The sequence below is a fragment of the Corapipo altera genome, unplaced genomic scaffold (assembly GCF_003945725.1).
Source record: "Corapipo altera isolate COAL_440 unplaced genomic scaffold, ASM394572v1 113, whole genome shotgun sequence".
Taxonomy (NCBI): domain Eukaryota; kingdom Metazoa; phylum Chordata; class Aves; order Passeriformes; family Pipridae; genus Corapipo; species Corapipo altera.
Window position 1 is genome coordinate 2942877 of NW_020884895.1, and position 25380 is coordinate 2968256.

Here is a 25380-nt window from a genome sequence, read left to right on the forward strand (position 1 = left end):
CTACACGATGCCTGCCCTGGCAGCAGTCCTGTCCTCCCTCCATGTCTAAAGCTGGGGCACACCACAGGGGCAGGAGCAGCCAAGAAAAAATACAAGGGCAGGAAATGGAGCTGAATAGAAAGCAGACTGGCACTTGTAGTCACCACTGTGCTGGAGAAGGGAGTGAGTGTGAGAAAGGACCCTAAGACCCAGCCCTCCTCCATCCCATGTGAAGTGGCCATTGTGAGAAATTGCTCTGTCAGCAGAGCAGCCTTTCCCTCCAAAGGGCTGCAGAGACCATTCCCCAGGGAGCCAGCAGCCTGCCTTCCCCTCAGCTTGGCTCCAGACACCTGTCCAGGTGTTTTTTCACAGGTCTTTTTGCCACATTTGCCTGTGAGAATTTGGTTGCCTCCCCGATACCCACTCAAGGGAGCAGCTACAGCCTTCTCTCTGCCTGGCAGCTCCTAAGACAGCTTCCCCACCACAGTGTGAGGCACCAGTGGCATCATATCACCCCAGTACCCTTCTGCCTTCCTCCTGCGTGCTGGTCAGAGACCAGTTTTCTCTTTGGACTGAGCTGGATTTTCTCTGTATCTCCTTTTCACCCAGTACCACAACTCTCTTCCAAAGAAACCACAATAAATTCCCATCCTTCTTTCCACCAGGTGACAACTGAGAGCTTAAACAGAATATATTTATTTTTTAACATTATATTTCTATGGCAGACAACAAAGATTCCAATAACCACCTTAGATCTCCCGCTTCTCCAGGGCTATCTTTTTTTTGCTAGAGTTTCAAATGTGAAACTCTGAAACATTGAGGTCCATTTAATTTTTCCCACATATTTCTCCAGGACAACATTCGATAGCTTCAAACCCTACTTAGTTTTGAGCTCAATAGACACTTTAACCAGTGTTCAGCTGGAGCTAGCCTGGAATATGGTTCTCTCACACTGGAAAAGGGAGATGACTGTGGGTTGGTATAGACTGCAGATGAATCTGGGATTTATCTTACTTTATTTGATGGAAAATGTATTTATGAGATTAACTAGGCTCCATTTTCTACATAATTACTAAATGCAACCACCAGCAGCATTTCTTCAGCTATTCTTCAGGATTAGTGATTTTTAATTTGCTCAAGGCAAACTGCTGCCTCTCCTCCTGCTGTCCAGCTGGATACAAATGAGTCACCTCTTACCAGTGCAGAGTTTCTGCCAGGGGGATGTTGGCAGTTTGAGCATGAGGGGACTTCATAACAATCACCTACCTGTCAGGACATGCTGGACATGGGTTGAACCATCCCATAAAGGTAAGCCTGGAGGGGAAGAAACTGGCAACCCAGGTTTCATCCTGTATGCAGATTAGTGATCTCACACATCCCTACCTGTTAGCCTGGGGTGCTTTAAAACACCAGGTAGGCAGAGGTACCTGAAACAAATACAGCTGTGATAATGATGTCAGTCCTGGAGATGGCACTGTGAACTAATCAGGGTATAAAAATAATCCTTCCTGTGTTGGCAGACAGTATCCAATTTTTACCTCATACAAGAAAAACGTATCTCAATGCCATAAAAAAAAATTCCTTGTTATCTGCCAGTAAGCAAATTCACCAAATCTTAAACATCCACTTTTGCCAAGTCCTTAGTCACCAGGCTTATAAAGGGCTTCAAGAATTCTTCAGTAGTGCCAAATCTTCTCTTGGTCATGATATGCTAATTTATGCTGACTGATGTAAAAGCAGCTAACTGTGATAAGGAATTCATTAAAGAACTGAAAAAATAATGAAGCTGAATAAATTATTGGAGGATCTGGAGCAATCACCACCAGTAGATGACCTGTCATGAAGAAGACATTCTCATGTTGCTGGCAACCAGTGGGGTCGTCAAAAAGGACAAACTATCAACACTGTGACTGCTCACTGTTGTCATTTGTCTTCCAATCTTGCTCCTTGCCTGTGTTAAGAAAAGCTCTCCAGAACTGGCTGATGAAGCTGCTCTTCTATTGTCATCTGAAGGGATAGAATTCACCTGTTTTAGTGGCTGAAACCCTGAACTGTCCTGCCAGGTGTCAAGGATAGACTTGTATACAACAAGTTTGCTCAACAGCAAACAATATCATTCTGAGGCAGTGTTATCTCAGGTAATATTATGTCTCTCTAGAAAGCTTCCTCCAAGAGCTTCCTATGTCTCCTGCACACACTAATATCCTGAGACAGACTGGAAAACCTCTGTGGCTTATGAGAAAAATGTCCAGATCTTTCAATTTATAGTCCTTGCTTCAGGTTCTTTCCCTGTAAATCCTCTTTCCATCTGGTAATAAATAAGCACCAATTCTAATTCTTCCCTTAATGTTTTTATTTGTTACACATCAGGAGAAATTTAACAAGATTTTCCAAACAGAAAGAAAGAACAAAATATGAACTCTTTGTAATTGTAATCCTCAGGATGCAACTATCTGAAAAACATTTTTCAGGGTAGCGATTAACTAAATGAAGAGGAAAGAAAAATCTGAAGACATGGAAAAAGAAATTCACACACAGAAGTAATCTTACAGAATAACTCTTCCCTGCATCTACCATTTCCTACCGAGGAATGGCACAGATCTGGTAGGGAGGTGGCTTCATCGTGCTCCCAAAAACAAACTTGGTGTTGACTTCCTTCACTCCTTCTGGAAGGGTGAACATGAATGCCTGTAGCAGGGTGGAAAAGACAATAAAGAGCTCCATCCTTGCCAACAGCTCCCCCATGCACACACGCTGCCCTGTGAAGAGACAGAAAAGGCAATCAACCAAAGGATTTCTACCATACCTCCCTCTCTAATCTGCTTGTTTGCTTGTTTTCTGCAGACCTTGTCCTTTTCTCTTAACTTTGTCATTTAATGGTTCAGAACTGAAAGGCTGCTTTTGTTTCCACAGAAAGTTTTGATCTATATTTACAGCAGGCAGGAAAACATTATAGAAATGATCACCAGGGTGATATAGTTTACACTTACAGTCTTCCTAGCACCATGGATTTTCCTGCCACTACTTTGATAATTGGATCTCTTCTCCAAGAAAAATTGGATCTGTCTCCGAAGAAAAACTTTTCCATGTGTCATTCCTTCTTTTCCTGTCTTTTCCACGTACAATCGGACCTCCCCCTTCTTGGAGATCTTTAGGGCAGTGGAATGTGTGTATATGCCCTTTCGTGGGTGCCTTCCCAGTTATTTTGGGGAATGAATGGATCTTGAGTTGTTATCACAAGGAGTAAATAAATCCCTGTTCAGTGCACATACCTATTGCGAATGGTAAGAACGCTTCTCTGTTTACAAAGTTTCCGTCTTTATCCAGAAAGTGGCCTGGGTTGAACTGATCAGGTGTCTCCCATTTTCCAGGATCAGACAGAACAGAGTCTATATTTGCAAGAATTATGGTGTTCTGAAAAAAGAGGAACAGTGGTGTCAACAGAAATTACCACCTTAGAATCTACTAATATTTAAGACAAAGTGCACCTTTCCTTGTGAAAGGCCACCAACAGAGACAGTCAGAGCTTAGAGGCACTGATAGAACACAAAGGATACAAGAGTTCGTGTCCCTAATCAGAAAAATCCTCAAAAGCCTGTCTGAAATCATCTGATGGACCAAAATCAAAGATATTCAAATATGCAGCACATTTGTACCTTTGGAACATGATATCCCAGCAGCTCCGTGTCCTTCAGACTCAGTCTGGGAAGTGCAATTAAGATTATATTACTGTATCGCTGGATCTCGTGAACTACAGCGTTTGTATAGGGTAAATTCTTTCTGTCCTCATAGCAAAATACATGGGAACAACCAAGAACAGCATCCAGCTCCTTCTGAACTTTCTCTAAGGAGGAATATTCAGCTTTAAATATACAACGAACAATTTATGAAGTCAGCCTTCATAATTTTTCTTATTGCTTTTTACAGTCATAATAGCATCCAACAAGATGAAAAAGATATTTTATAAAAAAGAATGCCTTCAACTTCCCATACAGATGATCTGAGTAAAATCTGACATTAAGGTTGTTTATAGGTTGCATACCCAAATAATACTTTAAAAATAGCGATAGCAGATTAAGTCATTCTATAAGAATATGTAGGTTCCTGTTACATTTACTGCTGTGGGGTAATTTATAAAAATATTTTTAGTAGTATTTAGTTTTACAAGCAGGGAGTCAACCGGAAAAAAATATTAACTCTGTATTAGGAGAGGAGTTTAGTAATTGATCAAGGATTATTCTTCACTTAGAAGCACACAGATTTTGCTTGTCATCTACAGGTGGCCTAACTGCTATTCTGTAATTACTTGCCTTAGGAAGCACTTACACAATTAATTAATTAATTTAATTAATTTAATTAATTAATTAAATTACTTTTTCTCAAGAACTTCTTTTTTTTAACTTATAATATGAGCTGAATTGGTAATTTCTGATTAATTTTTTATTAATACTGCAGCCTTTATAATTGCAATTAGAATCGCCCAAGGAAACTTAAGAATGTTTTAATATATCCTGAGAGGGTGAGAGACCATGTGAAAATTCAATATGTGCAATCTAGCCTCAAATTTTAGGTCTTTTGGAGCAGTGTTTTGTAACAAAAATCAGAGATCCTTTCTCCTTTACACTTCCACTATTTTCTACTTGCCAGGCTCCTGCTGTGCCTGGTACCAAGCTTAAACTCTCAAATATGAAGTGATTTATATACCTTCTAATCCTTTCTATCTCATACACTCTGACTCTACCTTTTCACTCATTTTACTCTGCCAACCTGTATCTTTCTTCTGTTAATATCATTATTAAAAGCACACATTTTCAAGATACTCAACCCAATATTTTTTTACATCTGTTTATACATAGATATCTGTGTTTGAAGTTCTAAGATTGATGGAATAAGCACATATGTTAGAAACAACCCACTGTATTTTAGTTATTTCTGCTGCAAGAAGCGAGGAGCAAATCAAAGAATAGCAGTCATGGATTTAAAAGGATGACCTGAAGGCTCCACCTTGTCCTTAGTGGAAGTCTAATCATTCTTGTCTGTGGAAAGGCAATGGAGTAATTTACCTTGTCTGAGACTAAACTACTCCATCTAATTAAATTAATCACATCTTGCATTCTGTGTAGATCTCTTGAAAACAAAACCTGAAATAACTGGCCTGTATGTTAGAAAGGATACATCAAGAAACAGATACATTCAGTTCACCTGATTTATACTCTAATAATTAGTTCCTCTACTATTCTTTGAAGGGGCACTGCTACTATTTGAACTTGTATAATTGCTAAAGAGTTGGAGACCTCTTTGGATGTGCTTACCTTGAATGTCAGGATAAATTGCCATAAAGAGCAATGCCCAACGTAAAGTGGTGGCTGTAGTTTCTGTACCTGCTATAAAGAGGTCAAAAACAGTCTGGATCAAATTTTCTTCATCGTAAGTAGATTCAGCATCTCCTTTAGTCTGTAGATATGAATTGAAAAGAAGGTTATGGCACACAAAAAAAGAACTAAACCACCTCTCAGGAGTATTTACTGATACTACCCAAAAAGCCCTCACCTTCCTTCCCCCACAAAAGAAAAAAACAAGCACATACAAAAAACCCAAGCAAACAAAACAAACAAACAAACAAAAAACCCCACATAAACCACAAAACCACAAAAGGGCTAGAGAATAAAATTTTCTGAATAAAAGGAAACCATTTTCTAATATTCTCCAATACACTTGTCAGTTTATCGTATCCACATACACGTCTTGTTCTTCAGCCATGACACAGTTACTACTGTACATACTTTCTACTCCTGCTGCAAATCTCATCATAGCTGTCATTTCTAGTTGTAACTTAACCATATGCAGATCTGTTGCTATTGTAGTTATGGATAATCTACCTGAAAATTAACTTACTTTATTACTTCTTCCTCTTGCTGCTATCATTTGCTGTCAGGTTTTTTCATTCATCTATGTATAAGGTTTACTATGGAGAAATTGTATACTTCTATATTTATATTAGATATAATTATAATCAAAGGAACCCTTAAAATCGCTTGTTGTTAGTGAAGTGTGAGAGGAGTTCAGAGATACTCACTTTATCTATCTCAGCCAAATAGTAATCGATGAAATCTCGATTTTCATCCGGTTTTCTTTTTTCTTTGTGGCTTTCAAGTTCCTTTGCTAATAGAGCTTTCACAAAATCTAATTTGGACTTAGTCTCTTTATATGGTCCTAGGAAATGACTTGTAAGCCAGGGAAACAGTTCATATACCTATAAAATAGACATTTTAGATATGTGGTATTACCTATAAATATGTGGTATTTAGTAAACTAAATTTGAATCCTATACAGGCTTCTGGGTAGTGATAAAAACAAATGAAAGACTGATGACTAAATCTTCCCCATTAGACTGAAAGGATAGTGCCTATCCCATGTGTCATTAAAGCCTTTCTAAATTCCATTTTTCTCTTGAGCAGAATTTCTCTCAGTTTTTTACTATAAAATTATATGTATTACATGTATGTATACTATAAGATTGTACAAATGTGATGTACAAAGGATAAATTAAATTCCTCTGTACCCCAATTCTTTGCTAGGCTCAACTCCTATGAAACATGTCCCTGTTCTCACTTTATCCAACACACATATAATTTCTACTTCATCACTAAAAAAACCCAGATCCAGGTTGACTTCCTTGACACATCTGCTGACTGAAAATAGAACTATCCAAACCCGGGTCTATTTTCTTATGGCAGAATACTGAATGCACTGAGATTTTACTCAAATTCACCTTCTCATAGATGAGAAGCAAATGTATCACACCCCTGTGATATGCAAAACAATTAAGAGGGGGGATTCCCTTCTGTTTATTCATTGTTCTAAACGTATTCACACTCTTGTCCTTATACCATTACAAAAACACATCTCAGCAGAGAAGAAATAAAACACCTCCTAGGTGAATTTTATTCCTCTATTTCATTTCACTTTCTGTTTTCCCCTTTAAAGATTGCATCATGTCCCTCCAGTTACAGAATTACTGCAGCTTAAATTATGCATTAGGCCATAACTTCTGAGCTCATCTATTTAAATTGCAATTGCATGACAAAGATTTATCTCCCCACAAGCCTATTCAGATTCCTGGCTTGTATTTCTTCCTCATCCTACTGCATAATTTTGCTTGACACTATCTGTCCACTTACCAGGAAAACAGATTAGTACAGCCCATCATTAAAGGATTGTACATCCCTGTGAAAACACTGTGGAGAGCAGGACAGAATGAAATGCGGGACTAGAATGTTTTTGTTGGCTGTCGATACACAATTAAGATGTTTTAAGAACAGTTTATAAAAATACCTTCTGAGAGAAGCTTGGAAATGGCTGAACCTGTGTCTACCCTGGTTAGAAGGTAGTTTAGGAATGATTCAACCTGCATCTCCTGGGATAAAAAAATCATAAGTAGTTTTATTTTAGCTTATTTACCAAAAGTATTGAATTAGTCCTCAGATTCTCTAGGACCTTGACCACAGCAGTTTCCAGTTAGTCAGAGATGGTGGAAATCATGCAAGACTGTGAAAAAGCCAGATGAGTTCCAGCAAGTTCTGCAGAAGCAGCTGCCTCATACATGGGTAAATTGACTTTTTGACTATACACAGTACTGTGGTTTCCATTCAAAAACTGTTCATGATAAAACTGCCCCTGCTTGAGGCCATCTGTGCCACTGCTTTGGCAGCTGCAGTCACAGCTGCACACACAGAAGCAAGAGAGAATTTTTCTCTCCAGTGGACCAAACCACTGAATTCTTGTAAGGACATGCAGAGATGGGACAGGTGTTGCTGCCAAAAGCTATAGGGGGAAACTACCATTAAACAATTTCATGACATGTTACCTTTGCACAAAACAGTTGCTCTACTTCAGTTTCTATGAAGTTAGTTAGCAGTAGTGAAGGAAGTAGCAAAGACCCATATTACTCTTGACATTTTTTGACAGCCATATCATACCAGAATGAAGAAAGCCACTTTGCCAGACAGAAATTAATATTAGTCTTTTTCTGAGCTTTTCAGATATTTGGACCTATATTTTACTGCTGAGTTTCAGGGATTGTTTCAAACACCACAGTTGTACAGGTAGTGCTTATGCAAGAAAGTCTTTTTTACATCTCCCAGACATGTAACAAACCTTTGTGTTTCCATCTCTGTCCCCCAGACACAGGAAATGTCTGTCCTATGATGAAACATAAGCAATTGAAACAAGTTTTGAACTAGGTATCTGGAAGTACTGTTCTGATGTATACTTCAGCAATTCCAGGTGCACTAGTATTTATTTTTGTTACAGAAGTAACAATCAAGTTGCCTTTTTCATTGTCTATCTATAGAAATCAATCAAACAAACAAACAAACAAAACTAATTTTCCTCACAAAAAAAGTGATGCTGTTCCCAAATGCTGTTATGGTATCGATGGATTCAATCAAGTGGTGGAAATTTTCATCATCTCTGGAGAAGCGATGTCCGAAAATCATAGAACAAATCACATTTGCGACAGCATGAACAACAGGCATAGTGGGGTCCAGAGGTTTTCCTGTAAACACAATGAGCTGCATTCACTATTAACACTTAACTGTTCCTGCTTTACCCACTGACAGGAGAACTGATAACATTTTGTAAACATTTCTGACATTAGTTAGTTCACTGGATAGTAAATCCCAATTTGTCGGTAAAAAGCCCAAGTTAAAAAGTAACTTCAGACACCTAAAACACACTGATGGTTAAAAAAACGCAAAACTGCTGGTGGGAATGGAATTAGTAGTAATAATTACAAAAATGCCCAGATTCCACCGAACCCTGGCATCAGTAGATCTCATGTTTGGCAATAACCAGGGTACCAAAATCGTCAGATGAGACATTAAATACATAGATGAATTGAGAATCACCTCCTATTCTTTGCTCATATAATGATAAAATATTTGAGCCTACTACCTATGGACTCACCCTGTTATTCAGCAGCAAAACCTGAACAAACTCCCTCTCTTACTGAGGAGCTTCATCACAAGCCATGTGAGCTGAGCTTTTTCCACTGCACTTACCAGAGCAGAGAACAGGGTTGTGCAGCCTTGATCAAAACCTTTCATATTTTGTGGGGTTTTTTTCTTTTCTGTACAGGAGTATGAGGTGTCGTGACACTGATTTTGTTACTGTTTGCTCTTACCCTGATGCTGTTGCCATGAGTAATGTCAAGCTGACTCAGAAGTAATAGCACTAACAGATAGGGACCAGTATATACATACTGGTACATTATATATACCAGTATATACAATCAGATAGGAGATTCCAGTTCTAAGCTCACACTGTGGGGTTTCACACTCCTGAAAGGAAATGTCTCATGCAGGTCACATGATACAGACCTTTGAGACTCAGCTCTGCATATACACTTTAAATCCATTTTTGTAATCAAATAGTTTGAAAAGTTAATGGTAACTCATCCTTCAGCAAAATCTCCCACTGCACAGACTGACCTGCCCACCAAGTCACATACCATTGGTTTTCTGTAAATATTCCACCAAATGACAGGCCTCCTCTTGCAGCCGATACTCCTGGGTTTTCTTCCCTACTCCCATTTTCCTCATTGTTGCAAGTCCAAAACGCCTCTGCTGCTTCCAGAGATGGCCATTAGAGAACATAACACCTGGGATCATAATGAATTAATGCTGTCAATACCTTATAAATTAATGAATTGATACAGTTGATACATCCAAGGAGCTGCTCTTTTATTCTAATTATTTCAAATTTTTACCAGCATTCCTCTTTCCTTTCTTCTTGCAGTTTAACCATCTATTTCCTGTATAGAAACTCTCACATTACTTCTATGGTGCCATTATTGTTCCAACAATAATGTTGGAATCAGAAATAGAACTGTTTCAAAAAACTCATGAAAATAATAAACTTTTTTCCCAATTATAAATTAAGGACATTGAGGCTCTAAATCAATTTCCAAAACTAGGGTCGGAATGAACACATGAAAAGAATTTCTGAGAATAATAATTACCATTTCCATGTGACATATAGTGAAAGAGATGTCCTGTGGGCCTTCCAGCAACATCTTCAGCATGAACAGTCAGACCTTCCTTCACTGCCTGAAACCCTTGTAGGACAACTACAGGACGGTTTGGAACCCATAAGGTGAAGATATTACCATAAATTTTGGCCATCTGTAGAACAAAGCAGCATCAGAACAACAGGGGTAAGAACCAGTACATTTAAATCAAAAGAAATAAACCAGATCCTTTCCCTTGGCAGGTGCCCCAAGGGTGACTGACTTTGAGAAGAGAGCAGCAAATCTGTTTTTACATATTATGTAGTTTGAAGTCAGGTTTCTATCTAAAGTCTCATTTACTAAAGATCAAGATGTTTCTAAAATGTTAGCCAACGTTGCCAAAGTCTGCAAATGCTATTTATCACATCTTACAATTCAAACTCATTGTAGATGGTCTCTTACATCTTCACTATTTATTACAAGAAAGCATTAGCTCATGAGTTTGACATGAACCATCCACAGATTCCCCTTTGCGTATCAAGACTAGCAAAAGCAGCCAAGAAGGTGACTGATGCAGGAATCACCCTCTCCTTTCTAGCTCAGCTGTGATAGCCTTGTCTTCAAATGCTGTGCATGCAGAAATCACTGGAAGTGGGCAAGACAGTCTTTGCCCTGGCTGCTGAATCAGGAACTAGAAAAGTAGCAAGTCTGTGGAGCAGAATGGCCTGGGAAGAGTGGGGTATTGCCAAAACATCCCAAGAAATTCAGGACTAAAGGAGTACAACATTTTGCTACTTGGGAGCAAACAAGAGGGAACAGGTGTGCACACTGAGTAAAAATGCATATGCACATGCTTGCACATTTGTGTTTAATTTCATTTTTGTAAGGACTAATTCATGTCTTTTGAAATCTTGTGATGAGCAATACTGTTCTTCAGGTTTGGGGGGTCAGATATAGAAGAAGAGGTAGCAGACAGGCACTGCCTATTATTTTATGCTGTAGAATAATACTACTTTGGCTTGAAATATGCAGCTCAAGAGCAAAGAACTGGCAGGATATGGAAGAACCGGGGAAAAGGAAGGTTGAAAACAAAGAGGGAAAGTGAGGTGATATTACTTATACATATAAATGTTAAATATTTAATATATATGTATGGGGATTATAAAACAACATGGTACAAACTTTAGAAATGCTAGACATTACAACTGGACTTAAAAAAGGGCTTGAGTATAGGCACACAGTGAATTAGTTCAGTCACTTAAAAGCTCAGTCATGCTCAGAAGACTGAAGTCTCTTGTGAAAATCTGACCCAATTGTACGTCAGAAAAAAATTGATTCTAAGATCTTTCAAAAAATCTGTTGAATAAGTATAAAAAACCTCATCCTTTCTATACTGAAAACATATATGCCCTCAGTAGCAATTTCACGGAATACTTAGAATTGCCAGTGCAACAACAGAGATAAAAAAGGCTACACAGAATTAAAGACTCTGTTGTAAAATGTGTCTTTTTCCTATTTGTAAGGCAGGACTATTATCATCAGTATGGTTTTGTTCGTAAGCACATAAGGTTTTAATTGTTCATTTCATTGTAAGTGCAAATTTTCATACCAAGAAACAGATATTTTAATCATCTCCACCTATTTTCACATTTATGTAATTTAGAATAAATCCCTCCCTAGCATTCAAAATAAGACTATGTTAAACACATTTTCTTTTCAATCAGCTTATAAGTCTATTAATTAATTGCCAGAAAATACATACTTTTTTAAGGTTCTCATGATGAATTTTGAAGTTCATCTGGAACAGGTTTCCAAAGAAGGGGTATGGAGTTGGTCCAGGGGGAAGTCGTCTTCGCATCCATTGCAGTTTCAGGAACTGTGTAATCAGCAGAGACACCACAAAAAATACCAGCACCCCACTCACTGTTACCATTTCCCTCCTGATTTACACAGCAACGTTGTCTCTGGACAGCTGCTCTGTAGACAGAGGATAGACCCACTTTATCTTGCTTTGCTGGTACCTCCCTAAAAAGAGAAAAAGATGTTGAAATTTCTGTGCCTCTCCATCTTTCCCTCTTTATCACTTTAATTCTCCACCCCAGAGAATTAATTGTTCTTATTTTTAAGCGTATATGACATCACTCCTTCATATTGCAGCTATAAATCTGTCAATCGTTGTTTCTTCAAGGGATACAAAATGTAGGTTTATTGTTTACCTCCTTGTGCCATGACAGCTGCTGTGACAAAAATCTTTGCCCACAATTCTAGTTTCATAGAAAAACTCTTGCAAGAACAGAGAAATAAAAAAAATTTCCCAAGAGTTTTCACACCCAAGGATGGTGGGGTTAATGAAAGTTCAGGCTGATCAGTAGCCATCATGTGCACCAACCACATGCACTGCTCCTTCACTTGCCCCATATTATTGTTTGATTCTGATGTTCTCTGCTACTCCTTTAATATTTTGGGTTTCCTCATGGTTTGTATTGTAAGGTCTTTGGCCAAACCTTTTAATTTTATGCCTGGGGCACATAAAACGTAAATGACTCAAATTAATCATTGGGTAACAGGAGTTTGATGGTTATAATGGCATAACACCCAGGTGTCCACAGACTCGCTGTTCAGCTGCACAGGTAAGTGGGGCTGCATGGTCTTTATGACGAAGCAGAAAGCATGATTTCTTCCTCCTCCTCCAGCTACCTCTCTGCTAATCCCACTGAATTGCTTGCAGCAGGAGTAAAGATGATGCACAGCTGCCTCTGTGAGCTTCTTTCACAAGCACTCTCATGCACCTGAGCAAATCCAGCTCTGCAAAGTGGGGCATTTCAGACAATACAGCTTTGGCACTTGTGCAGGAACAGCACTAGCTTAGACTCGGCTCATCTGACTTAGACAGAAACGTGGCATTCTGGGAAGTCACCTAGGTGGTCTTGCTGCTCACATGCCAAACTTATGGAGCTGGCACAGCTAAAACCAAAAGTTGTGAGGTGTGAAGCAAGTTGATTTACCCCAGAAGTGAGGCAGAGAGATAACATTTGCCCAGTGTTGCTGGCCAGCAATTGAACTGAGAGCTGGGATCAAACTGAGGAACTGAATTATCTACTTCAGAGACCACTTGTATGACTTGTAGTTCCTTCACTGGTGTTGTGCTTTCTATATCTCAAACTGTTCCCAACTCTGAATTCAGTATTTTCCAAAGTCTCCTTGAGAGGACACTCACAGCCCCCAAGGCTTGCCTGCCCTGTGCACTTGCAGTCCCATCTGGCCCCTGAACAGTCCTGGCTGGCTACTCTGCATCTCCCCTGGCTCTCCAGACTTACTCTGATTTTTCCACACAAATTAGCCACATTCTGGTGACTATACCTCGCAGCCTAGATGTGAATTGCTTGCATTTAGAGAGGCAGCTGCCTGTAAACAGCTTTGCCAAGTCTTTGGAAGAGACGTTAAAGGGAATACAAATTGCTTTCCTCCTCATACAAGATGGTGCTGGAGGACCAGGAAGAGGGAAGCCTGGTAAGATTAATTCAGTTCTCACCTTCCATGAGAATTGAATCCATGGGGAGGCAGGGGTTGTTGCTCAGCAGAACAGAAAGGTATTCCTCTAACCAGTGAATCCTCCTGCTTTCCCTTTCCCCAGGAGAGCTCCTGGCCTGTTCGCTTCTCTTTGTCCCTTTCAGCTCTCAGAGGAAGATCCATTTTCCCTCTACTTAGACTTTGGAACTGAAACATGCCATGGCCTGTGCCCTACTAGCCTCATGGCAGCTTGTCTGCACCCCATTACTTACACTCTATGCCCCAAATTCAGTTTCAGGAATAATCCCCACCTCCCACTCACAAAGCTCATGGCCAGGTGAGTACTGGAGGCAGCTACAAAGAGAGGGAGCTCACCCTCCCACGTTAATAAAAGGGTTTCAGGACATGTTCCCTGCCTCACCTGCCTGCTGCCCTACCCTGAGGGGTGATGATAGGAAAGCACATCTTTTTAGATAGTCTGACAGGGATAGATATCAACAGCTAGAGAGAAATCATATGAGGAGTGGCTGAGGGAGCTGGGGGTGTTTAGCCTGGAGAAAACGAGGCTCAGGGGACAAGTTATCACTCTCTACAACTGCCTGAAAGGAAGTTGTAGCCAGGTGGGTGTCAGCTTCTTCTCTCAGACAACGAAAGATGGGACAGGAGGACATAGCCTCAAGCTGTGCCAGGAGTGGTTCGGGTTGGACATTAGGAAGACTTTCTTCATGGAAATGGTTGTGAGGCATTGGAATGGTCTCCAGAAGTGGTGGAGTCAGCATCTCTGCAGGTGTTCAAGAAACAACTGGACATGGCACTTATTGCCATGGTCTAGTTGCCATGGTTTTGTTCATTCAAAGGTTGCACTCAATGATCTCAGAGGTCTTTTCCAACCTAAATGATTCTGTGAAATGGGGCAGCAGAAGCACGTAAACAAAACCTGACTCTTGAAGAGGGAAAACCTGGGGATCTTGGAAAAAATTCACAATGGAGATACAAGTCCTTTATAAAAATGCGTAAAGGGACTTGTATCTCCACTGGGGTCTTTCTTAAGATACTTCAGGTGAAAAAAGATTTAAAGCAATGTGGATTCCATTTGTCTATTCCCAAACCTTTCCTCCTATTCAGTCTCTCATTTGTCCTATACTGTGAGATGCCTGAGACTTGGGTGTCAACACAGCAGTTGCTTCATGCAACCCACCCTCCACTCCTGACAGAGTCTACATCAACACCACACAGTGCAGCACCACACAGAGCTAGAAATGGATTAGAGAGCGGGAGACCCACATCAGCTTGATCTGCTTGGCGAACTGAGCTAACACATCTCTTCTGCCAAGCAATGAGTAGCTGCAGCAGCAGCAGGCTTCAGGTCAATGGGAGTCATGAAAAAAGCACCCAGTGGCCCCTACCCAGAAGCCTGAGAAAAGAGCACTAACCCTTAGGATACTGTCCTCCTTCACAAAAATGAAACACATCTTTAAACCAATAATATTATATTAAGGAAAGTAAAGTCTGACATGGTGGATAAACAGGGCAATGACAACCAATTCTTGAAGCATAATTGCAATAAGAGTTGTGAAGCCCTTTCCTCAAGGAAAGAAATTGATAAAGCAACAGTGCATGTGTTACACCTACTAGCAGCCCTTACTCTGATCCTGATTTTTAAATCTTGCTGGGTAACAAAGCCAACCTCACAGTGAGAGTGACTTCTGGCACTTGCTGCCACTAGCCCTGCTTGGGCACTGCTCCTGCCAGCTGCACCTTGCACAGCTCTTGTCCCAGTGTGCACTCAAACTCAGCAGCTCTGCTGACAGGCTCCTGTCAGAAGGCTGTTTGTGTGCAGCTGCCCTGTGCTCACACAGAACTCCCAAAAACTTTGATTCACACACAGCTTTTGGGAAACACCAATGTCTCCTACCCTGCTCCTCCTTTGCAGGTACCAAGCTTTGCTCCACAGGACTGCAAGCTGTCCCCTTAACTGTACGTTTGGGCATCTGTCACGTGAAAGGTGGGAGTTTAGATTTTTGCTTGTTAGTCCCTCAGGAAAGTGGAGACCCTGATGTCAAACAGTCTGTCAGCATCTCGTAATGAGACCCTTCACCAAGAGATTCACAAGATCAGAGGATACCTGATCTCCCTTGTAAGGGGGAACTCAACAGAGTCTAGGTCCCTCAGCAGATCCTGCAACTGGTGTTATCCACTGCTGGCAACTGCAAGGACTCACTTAACAGTTTGTAGAGTAACACCTTTTATTAATACAAATTGTGACAGATTAATAAGGTTCAAAGGTTGTCGGTGATAGTTGTCTACTGCAAAAATATGTTTTAAACCAATCTACTGATACATTTATTAAGTAAGCACAAGTTCTGATATGAAACAATCTTCTAATATGCTTTGGGGTAAGCACAAACAAAAGCTCTAGTTCTAAAAGCAGCATTTAATGCATGTAGAGTACATTTCTCACCCCAGGCGTCCCTCTGGTGGGGGAGAAGAGGGACTCAGTCTGTTGACTGATCTCAGCAGTTTCGGTGGAAGTCTCATCCCACTTTCCCCCTACCCCCAACTTACTTTTATTCTATTTTCTTTATGTTTGGGTGGAATTTGAGTGGCTCTAGTCATAAACACCTTTTATTTCTGATTGGTGTACCTAAGTGGGGGGGGGAGGGGAGGTTGGTCATGGGGTGGCACCTGAGGAGGGTGTTTGACATGGTTGTTGTCTTCATCAGCAGAACATCTTGATTATCCCTTACCAGACAGGTACTGTATGGTCTCAGTACCACAATGCTCTCCCATTTGGCTGGGATTAGAATGGAGGGAGTCACGCAGTCTCCACGTCATTCCACACTCTGTTCTGTTTCTCTGAGTAGATGTTTATCACTGTGCTGGGGAGCACTTTGGCTTCAGTCCATCCAGGGAGCTGCAGCTCCTTTTTACCGTAAAATTCTGAATCCCCCCCAGGTTTAACCCTATCCATCTTCCCACAGCATCCATAAAGAGACATGGCCAACTCAGTTTGTTGTACATCATGGTCATTACAAACCCCACAGTGTGAGAGGCTCCCTCTTTCATGGGATTTTCAGGCCAGCTCACTGCTCCATTACCACTTACACCCACTGTGTTTCCCCAGCAGTGGGTTACCCCCTGCAATTCTCCAGTAGGAATTAGGAGTTTACCTTTGCTTTTAGCCCAAGTCAGGAGCCTCAAACCCAAATGAAGGGCTGTGCTGTTGTACCTCTGTTGCTTCCAGTTTCAAGCAATCATCTCCCCATGACTCTCAGCTAAACAGACAAAGCAGCTGCCTCACAGCCAGTTGAGATGCCCCTCCACTACTCCCTATTCCCATGCAACCATACCTAGGGGCTCTGGCAATGCCCAGAGCCACCACCTCTGGGAACAGCATTCCCATACACCAGGATTTGAGAACATGTGGGAAGCCCCCTCAGCATCTGGCTTTAATGTTCCTTCGCCCTCCAGGAAGATTCCTGATGAATTTTTGTAAGACTAGACAATTGTCTATGTTTATTTCATTGGTAACACAACAGGGAAAGAAAAAGAAGTACAGACATTTTCCAGAAGCAGGGAAAAGCAGAGTGTTTTTCAAGGCTGGCTTCTTAGCTCTATAACACAGCAAGGACAGGTTCACACTGAACTTGATGTAAAAATGAAAGCCATAAAAGCAGCACAAATATCAGCAAACCTGTGGCCACGCCTCTTTCTTAAATCTCTAACACCCTCCAGCCTAGCGCGGAACTGCACAGAGCTTGTATGGATGGGGTTTCATGGTGCTCCCAAAGACAAAGTCTGTGTTGACTTCCTTAACTCCTTCTGGTGCAGTGAACTTGAATGTCTGCAACAGCCTGCAGAAGATGATGAAAAGCTCCATCTTGGCCAGCACCTCTCCCAGACAAACACGGTGGCCTACAGAGGGTGAAGGGAAAGAGAAGTCAGTCCCCAGCGAGGTCTGTAACCAGCACCTGCTTCCCAGCTTTTCACAGGAGCATTGCTCAGCCTCAACAAGGAACAAAGAACTTTGCTGAATTCGAAGTTTTCCTCTCAGATTGAACTGGGCAAACAATTGAGATGTCTGCAATCCATCTTTGCAGGACCTGCTTGGATTACAGAAAAAGATACCAGGGTTGCTTCTCAGAAGTTTCTTTCTTCAGCCTTTTTAGCCACCAGCGCACTTGTAACAAATGTGGGTAGAGCCCTTTCCAAATCTTTGTTTGCAAAGCCTAGCCATGAATCTATAGGACTCTCCAGTTCTATGAATGGACTCTCAGTCTCTTGATTCCAAATAAGAAAAACAAGAAAGTATCTTTAGGTTGCCTCACAGCTTCCACTTAGAACAGGTTGACTTATCTTCACAAAAAACAGTGAAAAATCAGAATACAGAAGACATTCTACATCTGATGAAACATTTTCCCACATAATGCTTTCAGTGAAAACAACTTGTTACAGAAAAACCTCTTCCCAATTTATTAATTAATTCTGTGCAGGATATAATTCCTAGAGACAGACAGTGACAAACTTTGAAATATAGTGGTTAGCTCATTTGACTTGGATGTGAGAAACTAATGTTCAAATTCCTCTTCTGCCCAATTTAGGCCAGAAACCTGAGCCTGACGTTTTCACATCTCTGTTGAGGGCTCTGACAACGAGACTATTCCCTCCCAGCATGATACCCAAGAGCTTTTGTTTGTTTAAGCTTCTATAAACTTCCACACTGGTGAAAGAGTGACTCCAGAAGCTCCACAGGAAAGACATAGCCAGCTGGGAAGTATTTGATCCAGCTTCTGGATCTTCTATTCATCTTTCTGCACTCATAAATATGGAATTATTTATACAAAATAAATCAGCTCCAGCACAGAAGCCTGCCACAGAACAGCCACTGTAAGAGCATAATCTGTCATATTCAGAGGATGACCAGGGACAACAACGTAAGGACTCAAGTCCACAAATGATTGGGAATTCTAGGGCTTTACTCCTTTTACTTTCTCTGCACTTTCACAAAAATCTAAGAGCAAGTTTTTATACACTTACCAAGCAACTTTTTTTGGCGGTCAGTCATTTTTTTGGCCTAGGAAAACCATGTGCTTCTGTACTTTGGGATTATACTCCCCTTTGGCCTTTTCCACAGTCAAAATAACACAGCTTCACCTAACCCACACAAGCGGGCTCAGTTCTCAGTGCACCTACCTGCTGAAAAGGCTAAGAAGGCCTCTCGGGTCACAAAATTTCCATCCTTGTCCAAGAAATGACCAGGGTTGAACTGCTGAGGAGTCTCCCAGTAGTCAGGGTCAAAAAGAGCAGAGTCTATGTTTGCCATAATTAGAGTGCCCTGAAAGGAAGATATTGTTGGTGCAGTTATGACTCTCAGACATCAAGAAGAAAAGGACACAAACAGATTCCAGCTATCATTCTGCACATGGAGAGGCTGCAGAAATGAAAGATTATTTTATTAGGGAAAAAAAAATCAATATCAAACAGTTCTGAGGGGTTTTTCTCAAAAAACAAATAAGCAAAGAAACTTCACTATTTCAGGTTCAGGGATTTCCGTGTTGTATTCCTTCATGTGCCTTTATTTCCAATCTGTTAGGTGGCAGTTCAGAAGAAGTTGGTTGTGGGAAAACATCTGCATTATATTTCAAATATGATGCCAGAGAGGTGATAATAAGAAAAAGAAGTCCTAGGTGAATGCAGTAAATGCTTAGTGTTGTCTCAGACATCACCAATGAAGAAAACATCCCATCTCTCAGTTGTCCACATGGCAGACAATATCCTGGCATTAATAGTCTGCAGCACCTTCTCTATGGACACCACTGTCCATTTTGGGCAGGTCTTCTCTGCGGTCTTGTGGAAGTGTAAGAGCTCAAATGCTTACAAAGTATTTAAAATCACAGCCTCTTGGAAAGTATACCATCAGCACTCACAGAACACTGGTTCAGTTGGGGTGAAACTGGGCTTTTGGCAAGCACTGTCAGTCATTTATGAGAAAAGTCACAGGTCAGAGGGCATGGCAGGGGAGAAGTGCTGTCTGCCAGTGCCATCACCAACACCCACCCATCCTGAACTGGAGGGAAAAGGGCTTAGTGGTAAACACGACTGCAAGGACCTTAACTCACGACCAAAGATCACATTGGAACACAAAGGATATCTGTACCTTTGGAATCCGATACCCCAAAACAGTTGTATCCTTCACTGCTTCTCTAGGAATCGTGATTAAAACAATGCTACTGAAGCGTAAGATCTCATGAACCACAGCATTTGTATACGGCAGCTTCTTCCGATCCTCGTAGCAGATGAGATGGGAGGGACTCAGAACAGCATCCAACTCCTTCTGAACTTTTTCTGAAAAAAAAAGATAAAAAGAAATCCATTACAGATGTAAGAACACTGTTTAGCATGAAACAGTGCTTTCGTTTCCTTTTTGGATTATAGTACTGATAGAAAAAACTACAATATATAAATAATTTATACTTACGGTATGTTAAACTCTAAATACACTTTTATATCTATACAGTTATGATTTTACTACACTCTATTTCCTAGTTGATAGGTTCTGTGTTCAGACCCAACAGATTTATTGAGCTTTATATTTAAAGGAAGAGGAGCAAACTTTACCTGAAACAAAAACTTCTTATGAAGAGATCAATTCAGTTAAGCTATTATTTTTACTCTAGGTAAATACAGACTCACAGCACACTAATGAGGGTGTTGCAAGGAAACCATCACAACAAACTGATGTAATGCTGAGAACTGAAACAGGAAAATATTACTACACCATCACCAACTGTTAATCTTTTTGGGCTGTTATGTCAGCTTCAGTAACTAACACAGCTTATACAGTCTCAGAGGGTTTAGGGTCAGATTTCATACTTAAAACCTAAACTAGTAAGCTCAGAGGGTTTTTTTATTTTATCAGTATTTGAAAGGTATATGTGTGCACAGGGTTCTGTTTTTCCAGCATTCTAGCACCAAAAGAATGAAAAAAATATGCTTGCAGTACTGAAACAGTCTGACAAAAATCAGCAAGACAAAATTCACTGTCAGAAGCTGACTATCCCTGAAATTATTTTAAAATATCTCTCTGAAATTTTTTTGCAACACTGGCTTATTAAAAGTAAACCTCAAGAATATAATCTTAAAAAAAACAACAAATAAACCAAACCAAACCAAAACCAAAAACAAACAAAAAAAACCCCCCAACAACAACAACAACAAAAAAAAAAGGAAAGGAAAAATTGATCGTAAGAAAAACTTGGTCTTAGCCGAATAAAAAAGAAAAAAAAAAAAGTAGAACAGATAATTCTTCAACTTGAATCATACCCATGTTTGTGTCTACAACTCACCTTGGATGTCAGGATAAGCCAACATATAGAGCAGAGCCCAACGCAGAGTGGTGGCCGTGGTCTCCGTGCCACCAAAGAAAAGGTCAAAAACAGACTGCACCATGTTGTCTTCATCAAATGTAGAATTCGGGATATTTTTAGTCTACAGGTGTCAAGGAGAAATGTAAAATGGGGTACATCTGTGTAACAGTTAGCACTGAGACAGACAGTAATCACTATATCTAAAGGAACAATATTTCTGGAGGGCGGAGAAAAATACAGGTACCTGAGCAGAACACAGGTTCTGCAAAGACTTTCCTCAAGTAAGTACCTTGATACTGTTATGCTACCTTCTGTTTACTTCCACAGCAGAAAACACATTTCAAAGTATAATATATATGTTACCCTTTCAAAATATTTATGCTATGTTTTTGTCACCATTTTAAAATTGTTCTTATAATCATACAGTACTACTAAGCACAAAAATAATAAAAGCAAATATTAATAAGGCACAAAGAATCAGAATTAGGCAGCCATCAACCTTTTCAAGGTCCTCCCTATCACCCACTGCCCAGCCCTCAGTAAGGATTCCACAGGATGACAACAAGCTGATGTACATAATGTGTACTACTAGAACAAGTTATTGAACAAACTATTCAAAGGTCATATTTTGACTTTGACAGCAGAGTTTTTAAACTGTAGTTGTAGAACTCTGTACTAATGCTGGTGTGTACAGACAACTGCAGGGAAGGGACAGAGAACCCTTTATGACTGGATCTGTGTCACATACAGCATGAATTACTCACTTTCTCTATCTGATCCAGGTAAAAGTCAATGAAATCTTCTGGTTCACCTATTCTGCCTTTTTCCCTGTGGCTTTTGATTTCCTGCCTTACAAAGGAACAAACAAAATCCCGTGAAAATGCTGCTTTCTGTAGAGATCCTGAGAGACGCTCTGCAGCCCAGGTGAAAATTTCACTCATCTGTGGAGCAAGCATTCAATACAAAGGCAGTAAGTGAAAACCATATGAGAAGACTTGTGATAGAGATACAGTGTGGACATTTTTGGTGCTAAATTGCTGAATTAATTTCTCTGGGAAAAATGCCGTGTCACCAAAGAGAAATGTTGGGTACATGTGGAGTACATGAACACACATTAAACCCTCAAATTAAAGACAACACGGTTTCCACCCTGGAATCTTTCCTATCCTTACTGCATAACTCCGCTGTTAATTCATCAACAAAATAATCTGCTTTTGTAGATAGATGTAACATGTATTGTTATTAATAAATCTCATATTAATAAGCATTTATCTCTATTACCTTAGCACACAGGAAAAAAAAAATCATTCTCTTTCATTCTCACACAAAGAGTATCACCTTTTCACCTTAACAATCTTGGTGTTTCTACTACAGAAAAGTTCAGTATCCCAAGCATATTGCCTTTGCTGGGACATTCTAATAAAGATTATTCATGTAATATTCATAACTGAATTATGTCAAACCCAAAGCACTGCAGGTCCAGTTCATATTCACAGTCAACATTTTTATCAGTATTAAATAATGCAATAACTATCACAATATATATCATTGTATAATTATATTGCAATAAATAATGTGCTCAATAATCAAATAAGGTGCATATTAAATAAGAAATTTTCTCACAAAATAAACGCGGCTGTTCCCAAAAGCCACTATAGCATTGTATGCTTCAATCAGCTGACGGAAGGTTTCATCTTCTAGGGAGAAGCGATGTCCAAAAACCACAGCACAGATCACATTAGAGACAGCATGGACAATGGGGAAGGAAGGGTCAACAGCTTTTCCTGCAGACAGAGAAAAGCATTCATCTCCAAAGCACTTCCTTTACCTCCTTTGCTATTTGGGAAGCAAGATCACAATGACATTTTATAAGAGGTGCCCTCTATGGTATTTAGACTGTTACTCACAAACCGTGTTACTCACAAACACAAAATTCACTGGCAAATGTAATAAAAGATAAACCTCATTCAAAAATGAGGACAGCAAGGCACCAAATCTTTAACTCCCAGACTTAGAGGTTTTTTGTTTGTTTTCCTTTTCTTTTTTTTTTAGTAATCTCAGTCTTGGTGTTGATCCCAAAATACACGTTGCTGAGGTCTGACTGTACTGTTTCAATTGCACTTTAAATCTAAGATGTGCCCAAACCCACTTCATTCTAGAGCAAAAACAGTCTTCACCCTCAGAGTCCTGCAGACTCTCTGTCAGTTCCCAAGCACTGTGCCAAAGCCATACCCTCTTTGTCTCTGAAGAACTCGACCAGGTAACGGGCCTCAGTTTGTATCCCGCGCTCCATTCCTTTATTCCCCATTCCCAGTTTTCGGAGAGCTCCAATTCCAAAATGTCTCTGTTGTTTCCAGATGAGACCATTTGAGACCAAGATACCTTCAGCCAACAAGAATCAATTTTATGTCATGTTAACATTTATACAATTGTAAATGATAAACACCATACGAATCACCTTCTCATCATGCTGCTGCTCAAAGAGGAGTATGTATGTTTAACTGTATTATTAACATAATTTAATTGTATGTTATTAGAGGCAGAGTAAACACCTTGGTTAAGATATTCCCAGCCCTACAAAAAACCCACTTGGGTCTCTGACCTGCTTTCCAAACCTAGTCCTATTCTTTCTGAAGCATCCAAGAACAGTGGTCATCACTCAAACCTCCACCCAGCAGCCTGCTGAAAGCTGCAATAATGTGGGTTGGTTGTTGCCTTTTATTTACCCAGGCTTTGGAAAAAAATTAATCTTTCCCCTTATCCATATAGAAAGGCTTGTAGCCCATTTGATGCAATCTCTTACAAGACCTAATTTATTATCTTGTACAATCTTCTAATACAATTAATACTTGTAAGCTGTGCTTGCCAACATCCCTGTGTGGACATTGTGTCCTTACAGATGTTGCCACATGTTAACTCTGCAGGAATGGCAAACACAGCTTTCCTCAACCAAAAGTTCAGGTTTCCTCCACCTGGAAACCTGGTGGTGTCTCTGACTAAGCTACTCACAACCAACAGAAAGATTTTTGTGGAGGTTATTGGGGAGGTCTGGGCATTTCCTGTGCTTGAGCTTCTCAACCTTATGCAAAACTTCTGGATATCATCACATCTCCCTGTTGCTTATGCTTCAAAAATAAAGTGGATAATTGGTTCTGAGCACAAACTATCTATGCTACGAAGTCTCTGGCTTTTAGGGATCCTGCTTTTACCAGGCTGTTTACACCAGATACTGAGCTCTTGCCCTGGTCCAGGTCCCTCCTGGAAAGACAATGAAGCCAGGGCAAGAACCACCCAGCAAAAACCAGAGAAGGAAGAAAAGGCTTTAGCCAGTCTGCAAACTGCTTCCTGTGACCAGAGCTCATCTGCTTTTCTCCACAGCACCCAGATAAAAAGTGTCAATACAGATCCTTCCAAATGGACTGAAATGGCTCCAGACTTGATAATCTCTATTCCTTAAAGAGGTTTTTTCCTACTTATATTAGCTAGTACTATAACTTAAAGGTTTCCAGATTATAAATAACATGCAAGAAATCCTGACTGAGGATAAAAGCATCTGCTCTATATGCTCTGGATAAGAGCCTGAAGGAAATAAGTTCAATTATTTCTGTTTTAAACACAGCACTGTCTTTATTCTCCATCCACCACAATTCGGCAGTGTCTCTGATAGCACAATAAGAAGCTCTGAACAAGGATATGTTGCACCTACACTCTGGTTAATACATTTAAAGCCCCAGTCATCTTCCTGTGACTTTGTACTTTGGAACAAGGTTAGATCTTATTCATAGCACTGTACATGCTTTCCTACAGCAACCTTTGCTCTAAACAAACAGCTGGGAGCATAAAGAATTACTTGAGACTCAGCTTGCAGAGGAGGCTGCAAGCTCCAAATTATTTCAAACTGGGACATGTAGACAACACTAAGAACTGACAAACACGACCTAGCTACATATAAATATTGCTGGTCTGATGAGATTCTGAAACACATATGTGACAGTGAGACTTTGGAGGCCATTTAGGGTAATGCTACAGAATTATATGATTCACCTTGAGCAGACAGAATAAGTCAACTGGGAACTTCCAGTGAGGAAAACATGAGAGGAAGCAAAGAAAGTCAAGAATGAAGTCCTGCCACAGACATGAACATCTTACCCTTTCCATTTGCCAACTTGTTGAAGACATAGGTCTGTAGTCGCCCAGAAACATCCTCTGAGTTGGTGGTGAGTCCGTCCTTCACAGCTTGGAACCCATAGAGCACCACCATAGGTCTGTGACCCAACCACAAGGTGCAGATGTTGCCATAGGTTTTTGCCATCTGCAGGTTAGATCAATGTCAAAAAAATACCCATGGCAGAAACATCAACCAACACGCACACATGATGGGCTGCTCTCTTCCAGTATGACATTACTCAGGGGTTCAGGAGATGAAAAGGGACAGTGGTTGTGTTTTGCAGTGGGGGTGCCTACCAAAAAGGTGCTGGGTTCTCTCTGGGAACACACAATTTACAGAAATGGAAG

At 40.3% G+C, this 25380-nt stretch overlaps 2 protein-coding genes across 11 annotated transcripts in view; both read right to left on the minus strand.

Moving 5' to 3' along the window:
- Positions 1-11946, minus strand: LOC113949057 (cytochrome P450 2J6-like). 3 transcript variants are annotated; one of them, XM_027647193.1, is made up of 10 exons: positions 11751-11946; positions 10001-10163; positions 9491-9640; positions 8376-8536; positions 6056-6232; positions 5292-5433; positions 3636-3823; positions 3252-3393; positions 2538-2738; positions 1-11 (listed from the first exon to the last, which is right to left on the minus strand). In XM_027647193.1, the coding sequence occupies exons 1-9, from the start codon at positions 11919-11921 to the stop codon at positions 2560-2562; spliced, it is 1473 nt and encodes a 490-aa protein (XP_027502994.1). In that variant the 5' UTR covers positions 11922-11946; the 3' UTR covers positions 1-11; positions 2538-2559. The 3 variants fall into 3 exon arrangements, with proteins under 3 accessions (XP_027502994.1, XP_027502995.1, XP_027502993.1); XM_027647194.1 differs by lacking the exon at positions 1-11 and adding an exon at positions 1886-1986 and having other exon boundaries at positions 2564-2738; XM_027647192.1 differs by lacking the exon at positions 1-11 and having other exon boundaries at positions 2465-2738.
- Positions 11814-25380, minus strand: part of LOC113949056 (cytochrome P450 2J6-like) — a 27615-nt gene continuing 14048 nt past the window's right edge. For 6 of the 8 annotated variants that reach the window (XM_027647184.1, XM_027647191.1, XM_027647188.1 and 3 more), the window contains 8 exons: positions 25015-25177; positions 23098-23247; positions 22489-22649; positions 21630-21806; positions 20845-20986; positions 19656-19843; positions 18692-18833; positions 16816-17413 (listed from right to left, as the gene is read on the minus strand). In XM_027647184.1, the coding sequence (XP_027502985.1) occupies positions 17235-17413; positions 18692-18833; positions 19656-19843; positions 20845-20986; positions 21630-21806; positions 22489-22649; positions 23098-23247; positions 25015-25177 (1302 nt within the window). In that variant the 3' untranslated portion in view covers positions 16816-17234. Of the gene's footprint in view, positions 12014-16815; positions 17414-18691; positions 18834-19655; positions 19844-20844; positions 20987-21629; positions 21807-22488; positions 22650-23097; positions 23248-25014; positions 25178-25380 lie in introns of those variants that run through there. The other 2 variants (XM_027647185.1, XM_027647189.1) reach the window with 2 other exon arrangements.

Bases quoted from the DNA above. Each gene is read 5' to 3' on its own strand.
- LOC113949057 (XM_027647193.1), bottom strand. From the start codon at position 11,921: ATGGTAACAGTGAGTGGGGTGCTGGTATTTTTTGTGGTGTCTCTGCTG. The intron at 8,537-9,490 runs GTATGTGACTTG...TTGTGTTTACAG, and splicing joins ATATTTACAGAAAACCAATG to GAAAACCTCTGGACCCCACT. The intron at 2,739-3,251 runs GTATGTGCACTG...GTCTCTTCACAG, and splicing joins GTTCTTACCATTCGCAATAG to GGCAGCGTGTGTGCATGGGG.